Here is a 15076-nt window from a genome sequence, read left to right as displayed (position 1 = left end):
CTGATCATATACATGTATGTCAACGATTGTTGTACCTTTATGCACTTGCAGTGTGAATATGTTAGTAATACATACGTAAAACTAAACAGCTACCTAACGAAAACTCGTTTTTCTGACACTAATACCTGGAATACCGGCAATCATTGAAAATAAGCATGATAACTTGCTAAGCGAATTGTTAGTAGCTGAAAGGAATCAGATTCATTGCCAGTTCGCTGTTCAGTTATTCAGATACACGTGGTTTTGTGGCTAAATAGACTATCGGTAAGTTAAAAACATGTAATGTAATCCTTAATTGCCAAGATCAGTTTTCCGGCTTCGGAAGTTATTTAATTTATTTTTTATTAAATTTACTTTTTCATCGAAAACAATCATAATAACTTGTAGTAATAATTGTACTAGTCAAAATATGACACGGTAAGTTTTTTTATTTTTGCCGTTAAATAATAACATAAAATAAACATTATTACAACCGAACAAAATTCCTAATTGAAAGTTTAGCATCTGACAACAAGCACTTGATATTTACTTGTATGTTCCGTGACCCCCCTTATCAACGCTGCTTGACCTTGTTTGCGAACGATGCTCGTTGCATCTTGCGTAGGCAAGCCGGGCGCGGTTACTCCCAAGGCAAAACTTACATGATTGTGCATGGAATTCGTCATGGTTTAACTTTTCAAAACAACAAAATAAACCCGTCATAATCAACCTTTTGTATCGTTTCAGTTACCAGCTCATCAATAGAGTGAGAACTCTGGTGAACTTTAGTTTGCTTGCGACTGTACGACAAAACACATCTTTACTTCAGACTTTCATACACCGCAGAACGATGGCTAGCGGAAAACTTGGTAAGCTATTGAAGGTAATTTTCTACTTGAAGCTGGCTACTAATCTGTCTAAATTGCAGCAATTCTCAGCGTATCAGATAAAGCCGGTTTATTGGAGTTTGCAGTAGGGCTCAATCAACTCGGGCTGAAATTGGTAGCAAGCGGTGGTACAGCCAAAACTATTCGAGACCATGGATTGCCTGTCCGTGACGTATCGGATATTACGGGCGCCCCAGAGATGCTAGGTGGTCGAGTGAAAACACTTCATCCCGCCGTACATGCGGGTATCCTTGCTCGCATCACCGATGCTGATATGAATGACATGAAGCGTCAAAATTTTGAACTGGTACAGATCGTAGTGTGTAATCTGTACCCTTTTGGGTTAACGATTTCCAAGGCTGACGTGACAGTAGCAGATGCAGTAGAAAACATAGATATTGGGGGTGTCACACTACTGCGAGCAGCGGCAAAGAATCATAATCGTGTAACAGTTTTGTGTGATCCCTCAGATTACGGTAAGGTTCTCGCAGAAATTAAACAGAATGGCGACACCACAGAGAATACTCGGCAAATGTTGGCTTTGAAGGCTTTTACACATACGGCGGAATATGACAATCTTATTTCCGATTACTTCCGTAAGCAGTACTCGCCCGGTGTATCCCAACTCAATCTTCGTTATGGTATGAATCCACATCAAAAACCTGCACAGATCTTCAACATCTTTGGAAATCTTCCGTTGAGATTTCTGAATGCGACTCCTGGTTACATTAATCTTTGTGATGCCTTAAATGGCTGGCAACTGGTACGTGAACTGAAGAAGTCGCTGGGACTACCAGCAGCAACAAGTTTTAAACATGTTTCCCCTGCTGGGGCTGCTGTTGGCGTAGCTTTGACGCTGGATCAAGCAAAACTGTGCATGGTCGATGATCTGTTTGACAGTTTAACTCCACTAGCAACAGCCTACGCACGTGCGCGTGGTGCTGATCGTATGTCGTCGTTTGGAGATTTTGTAGCACTCTCGGACACGTGTGACTTGGTTACAGCCAAGATCATTTCCCGTGAAGTATCGGATGGAATTATTGCCCCGGGTTACACCGAAGAAGCATTGGACCTTTTGAAAAAGAAAAAGAACGGCGCTTACTGTGTTCTCCAGATTGATCCAACTTTTGAACCGTTCAGTTCAATTGAAAAGAAAACTATTTTCGGACTGCAAATGGAACAACGTCGTAATGACGCCGTCATCAACAGAGCGTTGTTTACAAACATTGTTACAAGTAATAAAAATTGTCCGGATGATGCAGTTCGCGATCTTATAGTAGCAACAATTTCCCTAAAGTACACTCAGAGTAACTCTGTGTGTTACGCCAAGGATGGACAAGTGATCGGCATTGGTGCTGGCCAACAGTCTCGTATTCACTGTACTCGATTGGCTGGTGATAAAGCAGACAACTGGTAAGTAATGTTATTGTTTTACTTATCCAAATTTTAAATGTATTTTTAATTATGTAGGTGGCTCCGACAACACCCTCGTGTGACATCAATGCGATTTAAGAAAGGTGTCAAGCGTGCGGAGATTTCCAACGCCATCGACAACTACGTGAACGGAACAGTCGGCAAGGATATGCCTTTAGCGCAGTTCAAAGCCATGTATGAAGAGGTTCCCGAATTTTTAACATCGGATGACCGTCAATCGTGGGCGAAGCAGTTGAACGGCGTTTCGCTGGGATCGGATGCATTTTTCCCATTCAGAGACAACGTGGATCGGGCCAGGTTGAGCGGTGTTTCATTTATCGCTAGTCCGTCTGGCTCGACGAACGATGCAGGAGTTATCGACGCCTGCAACGAGCACGGCATCGTCATGGTACATACGAATTTGCGATTGTTCCACCATTAAAAGTAAATTTAAATACACAGATGTAATCATTTTTAAGTGTTTTTTTATTGTAAGCTTATCACCTGTACTGAATACCCGTTTTAGAAAATGAGTGGAACGTCATATCAATGTAAAAATATTTACAGAAACGTTGGTCTTGCAATAATTATTTTGTAAATACCTACCTATCTATGTTTTCATGTGATTATTTTGTTATAATGCAAATTTGTTGCTATGAAGGATGTCGTGGCGTTAAACCTGAAGAAGGACTGAATAAACAAGAATGTTCCCTTTACCAGAAAAACGTACTGAAGTCTTCTTTCGCCATGGAAGAGAAAAAATAAAAATCTCGTCACAGTGAAATATCTGTGAATAATTTTAGATAACAAATCAATGCAAGTGGTTTCAATGCAAGCTTTCTTTTATCAATCGTTAACTTAAGGAAAACTCATCCGGTTGCAATCACATATGCTTAATTATTGGCAATGATACCTATAATAGCATTTTCAAAAATTTCGCTCAACTAATCTACTATAAGAGCTTGTTCACTGCAGGTCTCGTTTACCTGTTCAACTTTTCCATGGTTTGCATTTCTATAAATAATTTACTGTAGAGGAAAGACGTCTACAGTGAGACGCTTTTTTGCCATCTTTTTCTTTTTTCTCTGGGTGTGTTCTTGTATACAAAGCTTATAAAAACTTATAAAAGTTTTCTTCAAACTTATTCCAAAAAAGTTTTTTCCGATACGTTGATTAGTTTTAGAGAAAAGATTCAAAGTAGAATGGCGGATTTCTGTCAATTTCTTGTTAGGTTAAAGCGATACAGGTATCAGGTTCCACCTAGTATACACTGGCAAGGTTGATTCCTTACCTACCGTTAAGAAGCTCTTTATATGCTTGAAATGTTTACACATACGGTGAATGAGAGAAGCACTTCAAGTGACAAATCAAGCGTGCTCACTTTAGCATGGCGTACCTTAACAGTTGTTTTCTTCGCTATTTTGTGTTCACAGAATTAGTCATCTCGTTACTAAAACAAGTACTAAACAAAAGTGTGACAATGTTGTATTATCTATGAGACAACGTTTGTTTGAACTAGTGCAAGGAAAGGATGAATACATCCCCAGCCATCCACTTCTAGGCCAAAAGTTCAGTATCTCAGTATTATTCCATGTGTGCAGCAAAAATCAAAGCAAAGCAAATTGCCAGCTGATAAGACAATACATATACCATCACAGCCTTCGACTGCAGCTGAGTGTAAATAGGACTAAGCTTTAATAAAATCCATTGTATTCGAAACGGAAGAAAACAACCAACAAATAGTTTTACCAGAGAGATGTAGCTTACATGTTACTGAGTTTTAGTTGAGTATTTTCAGCCGGTAGACTTCCTCCAGTGAAAGTGAAAAGTGTGCTGAACATCATACATAGACTTTCGTAACATTTAAAATTATAAAATACCTAATATCAAGCAACTCAACTCTGTACCATGGATGATATAAACTGGAGCAAGATTATCTACTTGGATGAAGAACGAAAGGTAACGGTATTATACAAATGTGACACTACAGACATGATAAAATACTCCTATAGACCTATCCCGTTTCATACTGCTTGTTAACGCTGTAGTAATAACTCTACGTCGTATTGCATAAGGCCGGCGTTACTATGTGTAACGTAAACCAGCAAAAAATATCATATTATATGTTTGAAATAAGATCAAACATTTGGCTGGTACAAAAAGCTAGTGTGAAACGGTTTGTTCATATACAAAACGAAGCCAAACAATAGAACCCAATTTAACCTTGATAATGGGCATTACGCAAAAATATCGTAGATTTGGGCCGTAGATTTCGGCATTTGATGAACATTTGTGCATGGATGTAGCAGTCCAAGCACTTATGAACAGAAACAATATTTAAAAAACCACTTGAGAGCTTTCATTTTCCCAATGACCTCCAGGAATTATTCCGATTTTCTCGGGCATCGCTTATTACAAAATTTCAGAACTGTTTTAAAACCAGCTCGATTTTAGGTTGTGTCAGGGTTATCATATTGCAATAAACTAACCTTACAGGATCATTGCAGAATTTTTTACTTTTTTGCGATACAGTAGACTCTCGGAAAAGTTAACTCTCTGAAAAGTTAATTGTTCAGAAAAGTTAAGCGAATATCAGCTCCCATGCAACGCTCTAAAAAGTTAATTTTTGCCTTAACTTTTCTGAGAGTTCGAATTTATTGGTTGTCCAAACGTTCGTCCACACACGTGTGGTTTCATTCTATCTTTATTTCTCATTTTTCGGTTTATGGTCGCCTTTTCACAGTTTCATACAGAGTCGCATCATAACTGCGATTAAATTAAATTCTTGTACCGGACAGTTGCAACAATAGCACAATACGGGCACATAGTTACTTCAAGATTATTGATAACATACTGGAAAAGCGCCAACTCAGATTGAATTTTAAATGCAAAAGAAGGAATAGCAAGGAACTAAAAATAAACGCGAACATTATCAAAACGTAGTCGCAGACTACGAAAAAACAAAAGTAAGCTAGTGTAACCGACTATTTTAAACTTACTTAAAGGAACTAAGTATTATTTCGTAAAGATCTTGCTACATTTTTCTTTCCATTACAATAAAAATGTGTACCTTATGTCCCGAAATGCATTTTTCGCTTTGGTATTTATCATTTTCACAGATTTTTCGGACTACTCGGAAAAGTTAATCTTTCGGAAAAGTTAATCGACCCATTCCCCAATCGATTAACTTTTCCGAGAGTCTACTGTACTGTAAATTAAATCACATTCTCTTTGAATCAACCCAATGACAATTTTGTTAAAAATCTAAAAAAAAAATTAATGGTATATTGAAAACTTACTTACTCATATATTCAACGAAAACTCCATTTAGTTTTATTTATGTATGTATGTATGTATGGGGGGAATCCACCATCAGTTCAAGGTCCTGCCAGTGTATGTGGGTAGACTTACAAAAGATCCAAATTTGATTGTCAAATGAATTTCACATTAAAGCTTTTGTAGAAGGACCAAAAGGGATTGGGCGGACCCACAAGCATAAACACTTGTGCGCATTCCAGGATTATAAGAATTTCCTTCCAGCATTAGGATCTTTCCATGTAACAATCAATTTCGCTGCACCAGCTTTAACCCACCACGTGATGGCTTGTTTGTTCGAAGAGTGCAACATAAATATTATTTCAGATCTTCAGGAGTTTCCTCCTAGTGATTCCTTACTCCATCCTCCAGTCTTCCACTCATATGATGCCTCTGTATTCATGCATTTATCATATAATGCATATAATCAATTTATAACATGATATATCAAAATGAAATAAAATCAATATAGATAAAAATAGAACGAGCTCACCAGCAGTCCTTTGCATCAGATATGGTTGCGTCATAATGAGTCAGGAACTTGGGTTGGCTAGAGCTATGTTGGACGCATCTTCATTGCCTTCCCCCTTTCATATCCACTCCATTTAGTTTTAATTATGAGGCGAAAAGATCGTAAAATGTTTTACTCCTTTTTCAATTTTCCAATTAGCTCATCTACTTCGATCAAAAGACATACAAATTGCCAGAGGCCATTCTCAATCTGTATGCTGATCGAGTTCGTCACCTCGATTTGAGCTACAACAAGTTATCTTCGTTCGAAGCACTGGAGTTTTTCGGCGGCCTCGAGGAGTTGGTATTGGATAACAACAATCTCACCGATGAGATCATATTTCCCGGACAGCTAGAGCAAATGAAACTATTGTCATTGAATAACAATAAAGTGAGTACATAGGTACATACGTTACCTCTTATTTTGCAGTGAAACACTGATATCTAATCAACATATACACTTGGATGGCTGACCTTTCACTCTTCGATCCCTGTGTTTATTGATTAATGTTGCTTGCAGCAGTGAAAGCTATCTGCTGCCGGACTGTTTCTGTGCTGAACAGTCTGAAAGGCTCTTAGTTAGCGACCAGACACGAATCTTACCGGCGTTTTAATTAGAGTACATTTTTTTCAGTTTGAAAACCTGGATTTGCTACTCACAAAATTGTCTCTCTGTTTTCCGAATTTGGAATATTTGAGCTTACTAGGGAATCCAGCTTGTCCCTGCCATCTGTTAAATCTAGAATATTCCGAATACGATTATCTTAAATATAGGTAAGTGCGTTTCGTTTCGATCTTCAAAGCTCTCTTGGAACCGTTTTCGTGATTCCGTTAGAAACTAAAACTATATCTTATCCACAGGCTTTACATAATTCGTCATCTACCCAAGCTTCGTATTTTGGATGCCCAACGTGTGAAGAAAATGGAACGAGATTTTGTCCGGAGCCAACAGGACCATGAGTACGAAACGGACGAATTTGATGGCCGCAGAGCAACCAGCACACTGAAGCATTTCTACGTCAATGTGAGCAAGCGGCTTGGTGTCCGTCGTAAGAATCCACCAGTGTACCATCCGCTGCCTGAAAGTATTCGTGAAGCAGGCGACCATCGAGGAGCTTACGGTAAATGTCGCTACCGCTACGTTGGTGCACAGTCTGAGGGCAATCGATTTATACTCAATACTGATTTATGAGTACCGTTTATTTTAATCCGTATTTATAATCAACAAATAAAGTAGATTTAATAGTAAGTAGAAGATGGTTTATTTTTATTACGAAATGTTTGTGGAAAGGATAACAACAGAAATACAACTTATGATTACAAACTATCATTTACTTCTTACCGATTCCAGTCATCTCCTGGATGTTCTTGATCAAATGTGCGTTGTAGTCCTTGTGAACAAGTGGTTTGATCTCAACAGCGGTAATTTTATTTCTTGGTGCATCAGCAAAATATTCTACCTTGGTTCGCAGTTTAAAAACGTAGCTATTGAAATAGATGGCTGAAAAAATTTGCTCCGCTTCTTCCTTGTTAAACTCAAGAGCTTCGCCTACTTCTTGTGATGATTTGGAAAGTAACTGTTCTCCTAGTTCAGTAAATACCGTAACCCAGCGATTTGAAGTCCAGTCTCCGACCAACATCTAGTGCGAGAAGCTTATTAAAAACAGGAAACTTCTATGCCGGATAATACTTACGTTTAGCAAAAGTCGATATTTGTATTTCGGGTAATCGGTATTACATTTTTCACACCGATACATACCATTTTCCAGATCAACTACCTTCTTGTTACAGTCCGCCTGCGGACATGCCTTATAGACTGCATTAGTGGATTTAATATTATGAATGAGAGCTTTTGTTTGGTAATAGTCTGGCTTATCACCACCACCGAGATTCCTCTCTTTAGCCTCGTGGAATGTTATCCATTCGGTAGAGTAGCTAGTGCCGGCTCCAGTCCGTGCCGAAACACTATTAACTACACTATCACTGCCTCCATTATCGTACCATCCGCGCAATTTGTGCGCCTCATTAATTAAAGGATTGAGTTTCATTACGCTGCTTTGAACCGTTCCAAGCGACTTGCCACCACCGAACTCAGAAACGCGGGCTCCTTTGAGTACTACAACTGGATTCGATGAGGATGGGAAATTTACTGCATCCTCTCCCCACAACGTGAGCTGGACAGTAGCATTGCTTGTATCAACGAGCGTAACTTCCCGCTTTTTCAATTCTCGGCCAGATGCTCTTGCCGTAAATTGGCTAACCTCGCTTACTTCTTTGCAAACACCAATCACATCAACCATCGCATTTGCTTCCATGTTCGCAATTTGTGAGATTGGCACAAAATTGTACTGAATTGTTGGTACAGAGGTGTCCTCATCTTTACACTCTTGTATGATTGTGTCGTTAGTCATCGTCATTTCGTATTCGTTTCGCAATGTCGAGTATTGTTTGTTAGCCGGCTTTAGTTGGCATTTTGTTATATAGTAAACTTTGTCCACCTGAATCAAGTCATAAAATTTATCACATTGCTCCTTAAACGCAGTGACACGTATTTCTCCCGACTCATCCATTATGTCCATGGAAAACAGTTTTCCTTCTCCTTTAGCATTGCTCCAGGTGCGAATTGCAGATTTAGACATGACGCGAGCTTTGATAACCCATTTATTCTGGTAGGGGCTGAGAGAACTGATCGGGTGATTTAAACTATTCTGAAACACTGTAGAGTTCTGTGCATCAACATTCGAAGAGCGAGCTTGGTATCCGGATCCATCACTAAAATAAAACACAATTTTTTAGTAAAGAAAAAAGATATAGGTGCCAATTTCGGGTTTTTTACATTACCTGATACTACCGGCTGACTCTGGGCGACGCTGCGGGGCGGCTGTGCTATTGGTGCTAGCTGTTCCTTCTGTCAGCTGCTGTGGGTTTCCTATCTTTTCACCAACAGACGCACCTGGTTTAACCACAGTAAGTTCGAGGATAATGAGCACACGTTTTTCTCCGCGCTCGCCACGATTTACGATCGAAGTGATGTAGCGATTGATGCGAATCACGGTATATTCTGCTAACTGTCCACTCTGGTGCAAGTCGTTTAGCTGAGTAGCTAGCATAGCAAAGCTATACATGTTAACTCCATCGGAAATTAGAAGCCGGAAACGTTCGGATTGATCACCACCGCCAGCAATCCGCTTAGAACCCAATATTTGTACTACTGGTTGATCTAGCTCATTTCCGCACATAATATCCTGTTCGAAATAGATTTGTAGAGCTCCAATAATTAAAAAAATATTACAGTTAAATAACTTACGGCGATACAGCCTGTAGTTAATCCGTGCAAACTCATAGTTGCGTATTCTTGTTAATTCCTGAACAGCAGCTTCAATTATCAAAAACTGTACTGAACTGCCAAACACCGAAATATTATTTCAAACAACAATACCACAGTCAATAATTGAACGTATAATGATTGTGATCCTTTGCCTGTTAGCGCTTGGCAATTATTAATACACTTGTTTTTGAAATTTTTGAACTATTCACCAAATTTTCTGAAAAACAATGATAAACCGTGAAACTTGAGTGCGCGGGAATGAATGAAGAAAACGTCATTTGGCGCTCATCAATCTGCTCAATGTGCGTCGCTATGGGAAAGAGTTGCCAATAAAGTTTTTTTTAACGTTAAATTGATATACAGCCTGAATTCGTTAATTGGGCCACGACTGCACTCCAGCTGATTCGCTAATTGGGCCGACTGACAGTTGTTAGAAATTTCTAAACTCGAAAATTCCATACAATTTTGACATTCAGGTTGTCACATAGCCCAATTAGCGAACACCCAATTAACGAACCGCCCAATTAACGAACCACCAATTAACGAAACTTTGCTGTATTATATTTATGGTCCATAAAAATATTATGTAAAAGCACTGACGCAATAATAATAAATAGACGCGCTGGCGAGCTGACATCCCGAAAAAAATTACATTAAACTTTGTAGTATTGTAGTAAAAACCTTGGTAAGAACAATGAATTTACACGGTCTTATTAGCGTCTACAATAGTCTTTACTTTACTTGACTGTTGTTTTATTTGCTACAACTAATATTAATACGTTGTCCAGTACACACTTAACAAAAAGCACCGAATTCGGTAAAATTTTACCGAATTCTAAACAGCTGAACGTTCGGTAAAAATTTCGATGGTGCCAATCGACGTTTACAGATCATTAGTAATGTTTGGTGCAATAAAAATTTTTACCGAACGTTCAGCTGTTTAGATTTCGGTAAATTTTACCGAATCGTTTAAGTGTGTAAGGTGTAAAATGCGAGATATCCTTATGGTATTAACCTACCTTTGGCTGAGAACGGCACCCTTTTGGGCGATCTTGAACAATAAATAAACCAAATTCCTATATAGCAAAACTCGGCAATAAAAAGTCTAGATAGAATTAACAAAAGTGCGAATGTCACAAATGTAAACAAAACGGGTGAGAGTTTTTTTTGTTGGACCAGCATAGGATGGGAAAATCAACCCTCACTCGGTTTGTTCACGCTTGCGACATTCGCCCTTTTGTTAATTCTATCTTCAAGTGATGTGCCGTCACCGCCGTTTTGTTACGCAATTCACAAATAGTCCGGTATATTTGGCGCGGTTGGCAACGCTGCTTATTGATCGTCATCAAAATCAAAAGACAACATCATCATTGTCACCCTGTTCTGTTATGACAGATGCTGAAATGGAACAAAGCGAGAAATAGCAAAGGAATGTAAAAAGACGAAAAAACATCACCACTTTGTGCATTTTTTCTATACTTTTTCTGATCGTCATTGAGTTTAGTGTCAGTAGTTAGTTCAAACAGTTACTGCGGAAAGTTTGCCTTGTGTATTTATTAAATGCACTGCATCCCTCCTTGTGTGTGCGCTTGGAGTACAATCCATTTGGTTATCAAGGCTATTCTGTGATCGATTTACTACAAAGATTACCAAAACTGAATGTGCAAAGGGCAACCTTGAACTCTCCTAGGAGAAGTTAGACTAAGCAGATTTGGAATTTTTCAACGAGCATTTACTACTAAGTGAGTCACCTGATTGGGTTTTACCTCAAGGTGCAGTAGTCGCAGTAGATTTGTTTGCTAGAAAAGCTAGAAAATGAATTACGATGTTCTACTAAATCGAACGTCTTTCGGACGCTTGAATGTAAGCCAACAGATACGAAGTACGTCCGAGAGTGAAGGTCAGCAAGCAGTCTATCAGCAGCAAAACAGAAATGAAACCCCGAATAGAAAAATATCGGCCAACGGCAGAATGAGTCTAGAATGCAGTCCGGGGAGCAGCCGCAGCACGCCCACGCGAACGGGTTGTTCTGGAGTAGGAAACGGCAGTGATGAATTAAAAGGAAAAGTTGAGTCCAAGCTTTTGACCATGTGGAATAATGTCAAGTTTGGTTGGACCGGGAAAATTAAAACAAATTTCTCAAAAGAACAACCGCTTTGGCTATTGGGACGATGCTATCATCAAAAAGCTACCCCCATACCTTCGATGGAAAGTTCTGTTGAACTCAGTAGCAACTTAGAAACAAACCAACTGGTCTTCGAAGGGGTACAACCCGCCGTGCAACTACAGGAACGAGCATCGGAAATATTTGTGGAATCTCCACCGGAAGAAACGGGTACAGATGCTGCAGAGGACATAAGCCCCGATGCGACTGTTGAAGAGGAGGGCATTGAGGCGTTTAAAAGAGATTTTATTTCGCGTCTTTGGATGACTTACCGAAAAGAATTTCAAACGATGGATGATTCTAATTACACTTCCGATTGCGGCTGGGGCTGTATGATACGGTCTGGACAGATGTTATTAGCCCAAGGTCTTATGATACACTTCTTGGGTCGCAACTGGCGATGGGATTCCTCGGGTGAAAACCTTCGATTAAATTATAACTCACTAAATTATGAGGACAGTATTCATCGCAAGATAATCCGTTGGTTCGGTGATACTTCCTCTCGGACCAGCCCTTTTTCGATACATACATTAGTTGCGCTCGGTAAAGAAACTGGTAAAAAGCCAGGCGATTGGTATGGTCCCGGAGCGGTTGCTCATCTCATCAGACAAGCGGTAAAACTCGGTGCTCAGGAAATTGTTGATCTTGATGGGATCAACGTATACGTTGCGCAGGATTGTGCTGGTACGGAATGAACGTTTACACTAAGGTATAGAGAAGTATATTGACAATGTTTTTTTTAGTTTACATTCAGGATATAATTGACGAATGCACGATATCGGCTGCTTCTAGCATAGCACCGTGGCAGAAAAAAATACCATCAAATTGTAGTCCCAACTCCTCATCTAGTAACTCACCGTGCATTAGCAATACTAAAACTGCGAGCGGCCCCTTGCCATCACAAGAGAACACGAGCGATTGGAAAGCTCTGATTTTGCTCGTGCCTTTACGTCTCGGAACGGATAAACTGAACCCGATCTATAGCGATTGTCTGAAAGCAATGCTTAGTTTGGATAATTGCATCGGGATCATTGGCGGAAGACCAAAGCATTCGCTGTACTTCGTTGGCTATCAAGGTGGGTCGACTGATTTTTCACCCGTTAATCAAAATAATTTTTCATGAAATCTTTTCGTTCGTTCAGAGGACAAACTAATCCATCTGGATCCGCACTACTGTCAAGATATGGTGGATGTGCAGCAGGAAAACTTCGCCGTATCGTCGTTCCACTGCAAGTCGCCTAGAAAAATGAAGCTCAGCAAAATGGACCCAAGTTGCTGTATTGGGTTTTACTGTGAAACTAGAAAGGACTTTTTCAAATTTGTCGACAATGTTAAACCGGTAAGTAACCTAGCTACAGAAGCTCAAGCAAGTTAGGCTGTTTTTTCGTTTTATCTGTTGATAGATTTTAATTGATACATTCTAACTACATTGCTATTAAGTATCTTTCATGTAGTAACGAAGTAGCTCACGAATCCGCATTGGCCTCTTGGTTCAGAATCATAACAACACAGAAATTGCTTAGCACTTCAATAATATTTTGTGATTTTTTCAGTTCCTTCTACCGGTGAAGCAATCGATGAGCAGCAGCTTTACCAGCTCAACCGGTTTGCATCAGTTCAACGAAATCACCTATCCGATGTTCGTGTTCTGTCGAGGCAAAAGCAGCGAGCAGCAGATCGATTTGCCCCAACGACCAATCTACCGATCCCCGCCAGTCCCACCGCCCCTTTCCACGTACCATGCTTCTCAGTCGCAACAGTTGCAAGTTCAGGACGACGATGACGATGACGACGACGAATCGATTGAGTTCGTGATAATATAATTTCGACCTTCCACCACGAGATGCAGTAGGCCCACAGTTACTTTACCCGGTAAGTGCACCCGTTGGCTTATGCCAAATTTTAAATTGATGCGGTACATTCCGCCAAGAGTCTCATGGGATTCTTTTAACATTTTAGCGCCACTTTTTCGCTACAAGAATATCGAAATTTTCTACGATTGGAATCTGATTATTGCTGACATTAGAGATTATTTGGTAATGTTGCTACGAATTGGTTTTCATCGCTAGATTTTACGTTCATTTGGGATGCAGTGTAAGATCTTGCGTCCTAGGTATGTACTAAAAACAAGACACGTAGCATGTACTTATATTGAGGGATACAGTAAGATATTATGCATATTCTCCTAACTATTAATTTTAAAACGCTGCGTTCCGGGGGCTATTGCGTATAATGTGCGCTACTTTATGTCGTGAACGTTTTTCTTTTGTGCTCAAGCACGTTCGATAATAGTGCAAATTATTTATTTATGGATATAGTTAATGTCAACGAACCAATTATTTGTTTTATTTAATTGGCAATTGATGCACACAATCGGTTTCATCTCAACAGGTGGCTAAGAAAATAAATCGCCCATCAAATCATCATGATCGCAGATTTCTAATGTGTTTTTTTGTCTTTTGTGATGTCCATTATGACACCAATATTTCGGTATCAATATTTCTCGACATATTGTGCTCTATATTCAAATCAAAATTTAATGTATTTTATTTTTTTTGGTAAGATTAGTACCTACTATGTGTATTTTTTGCGCGAAGTTTACTAGCTTTTTGGCTGAACAGTTTTATATTTTATTGGGATGTACTTTTTAAATACTTAATTTATTATTTGTAATTAATTTCGAACTCGTGAAGGTTGATCGGCGATTTTTTGCACCAGAAATATTACTTTTTATTGAGAGCTATGCGCCAATCCTCTTGTCGAATGTAGAATGAATATACGCATTATTTACTTATTTATAGTATTGCTTCGCTTCCATATCCATATTAATGTAGAAGAAGTTTCATACAAAGATTACGCGATTGATGTTAAGATTAACTATATACAATTAGTCATCTGTAATGCCACATGCACTAATAAATTGTGATTGTAATAATAATTATAAAAAAACAATACCAAGTACAAACCGTTCCATACTTACTGACGTATGTATCTGTGAAATCCTACATAAATCTAAGGACTGAACATGACCTACCGGTAGAAAAAGATCGATTTTTATTGACCAGTAACATAGCTCGAGTCCAACTAGAAGGTCGCCACTCGCCATTCCACGGGTCAAAAAAATATTGCCCAATTAGAAATATTTTGCTGTAACTTATAATAGCTTGCTAAACCCCTACGATAAAACTGAACCTTGTCGTGGTGTAGGGCTTTTTAACTAATCAGTAAATGAACAGCGGTCACGTTTACTTCTGAATGTGGGTATATATCAAAATACTTTTGTGATTTCAAGTGGGACTCGGGGTAAAAATTTACCAAATGTGATTGTTGCGTTGTTCAGAAAGTGCTTTTATTCCGTTCAAGAATAAGGCCAGTATGGGGATCTCTGACAATAGATGAAGTTTTCTGGGATTCATCCCTGTTTATAACAACTGTCACAAATATCTCCGAAAAATGTCGGATTGATTGAGTTGGTCGGGG

General features: G+C 39.1%; 4 protein-coding genes across 4 annotated transcripts; 3 read left to right on the top strand and 1 right to left on the bottom strand.

The window, feature by feature from the left end:
* Window positions 1-178: 178 nt before the first annotated feature.
* On the top strand, window positions 179-2766 carry LOC128734402 (bifunctional purine biosynthesis protein ATIC-like). Its single transcript, XM_053828599.1, has 4 exons — window positions 179-264; window positions 727-848; window positions 908-2279; window positions 2337-2766. Exons 2-4 carry the CDS (start codon window positions 830-832, stop codon window positions 2719-2721), a joined length of 1776 nt encoding a protein of 591 aa, XP_053684574.1. The 5' UTR covers window positions 179-264; window positions 727-829; the 3' UTR covers window positions 2722-2766.
* A 955-nt stretch (window positions 2767-3721) lies between these two features.
* LOC128734477 (leucine-rich melanocyte differentiation-associated protein) lies at window positions 3722-7419 on the top strand. Its single transcript, XM_053828704.1, has 4 exons — window positions 3722-4238; window positions 6265-6495; window positions 6739-6878; window positions 6966-7419. The coding sequence occupies exons 1-4, from the start codon at window positions 4188-4190 to the stop codon at window positions 7294-7296; spliced, it is 753 nt and encodes a 250-aa protein (XP_053684679.1). The 5' UTR covers window positions 3722-4187; the 3' UTR covers window positions 7297-7419.
* On the bottom strand, window positions 7316-9634 carry LOC128734397 (replication protein A 70 kDa DNA-binding subunit). Its single transcript, XM_053828586.1, has 4 exons — window positions 9412-9634; window positions 8946-9349; window positions 7799-8876; window positions 7316-7744 (listed from the first exon to the last, which is right to left on the bottom strand). The coding sequence occupies exons 1-4, from the start codon at window positions 9445-9447 to the stop codon at window positions 7436-7438; spliced, it is 1827 nt and encodes a 608-aa protein (XP_053684561.1). The 5' UTR covers window positions 9448-9634; the 3' UTR covers window positions 7316-7435.
* Window positions 9635-10932: 1298 nt separating this feature from the next.
* On the top strand, window positions 10933-14510 carry LOC128734393 (cysteine protease ATG4D). The gene is made up of 5 exons (XM_053828572.1): window positions 10933-12280; window positions 12340-12672; window positions 12739-12935; window positions 13150-13468; window positions 13556-14510. Exons 1-4 carry the CDS (start codon window positions 11248-11250, stop codon window positions 13417-13419), a joined length of 1833 nt encoding a protein of 610 aa, XP_053684547.1. The 5' UTR covers window positions 10933-11247; the 3' UTR covers window positions 13420-13468; window positions 13556-14510.
* Window positions 14511-15076: the final 566 nt, after the last annotated feature.

Source organism: Sabethes cyaneus, chromosome 1 (assembly GCF_943734655.1).
Source record: "Sabethes cyaneus chromosome 1, idSabCyanKW18_F2, whole genome shotgun sequence".
In the NCBI taxonomy this organism is placed as follows: domain Eukaryota; kingdom Metazoa; phylum Arthropoda; class Insecta; order Diptera; family Culicidae; genus Sabethes; species Sabethes cyaneus.
Note: the sequence above shows the minus strand (reverse complement) of the source record. Positions and strands in the feature narration are given on the sequence as shown.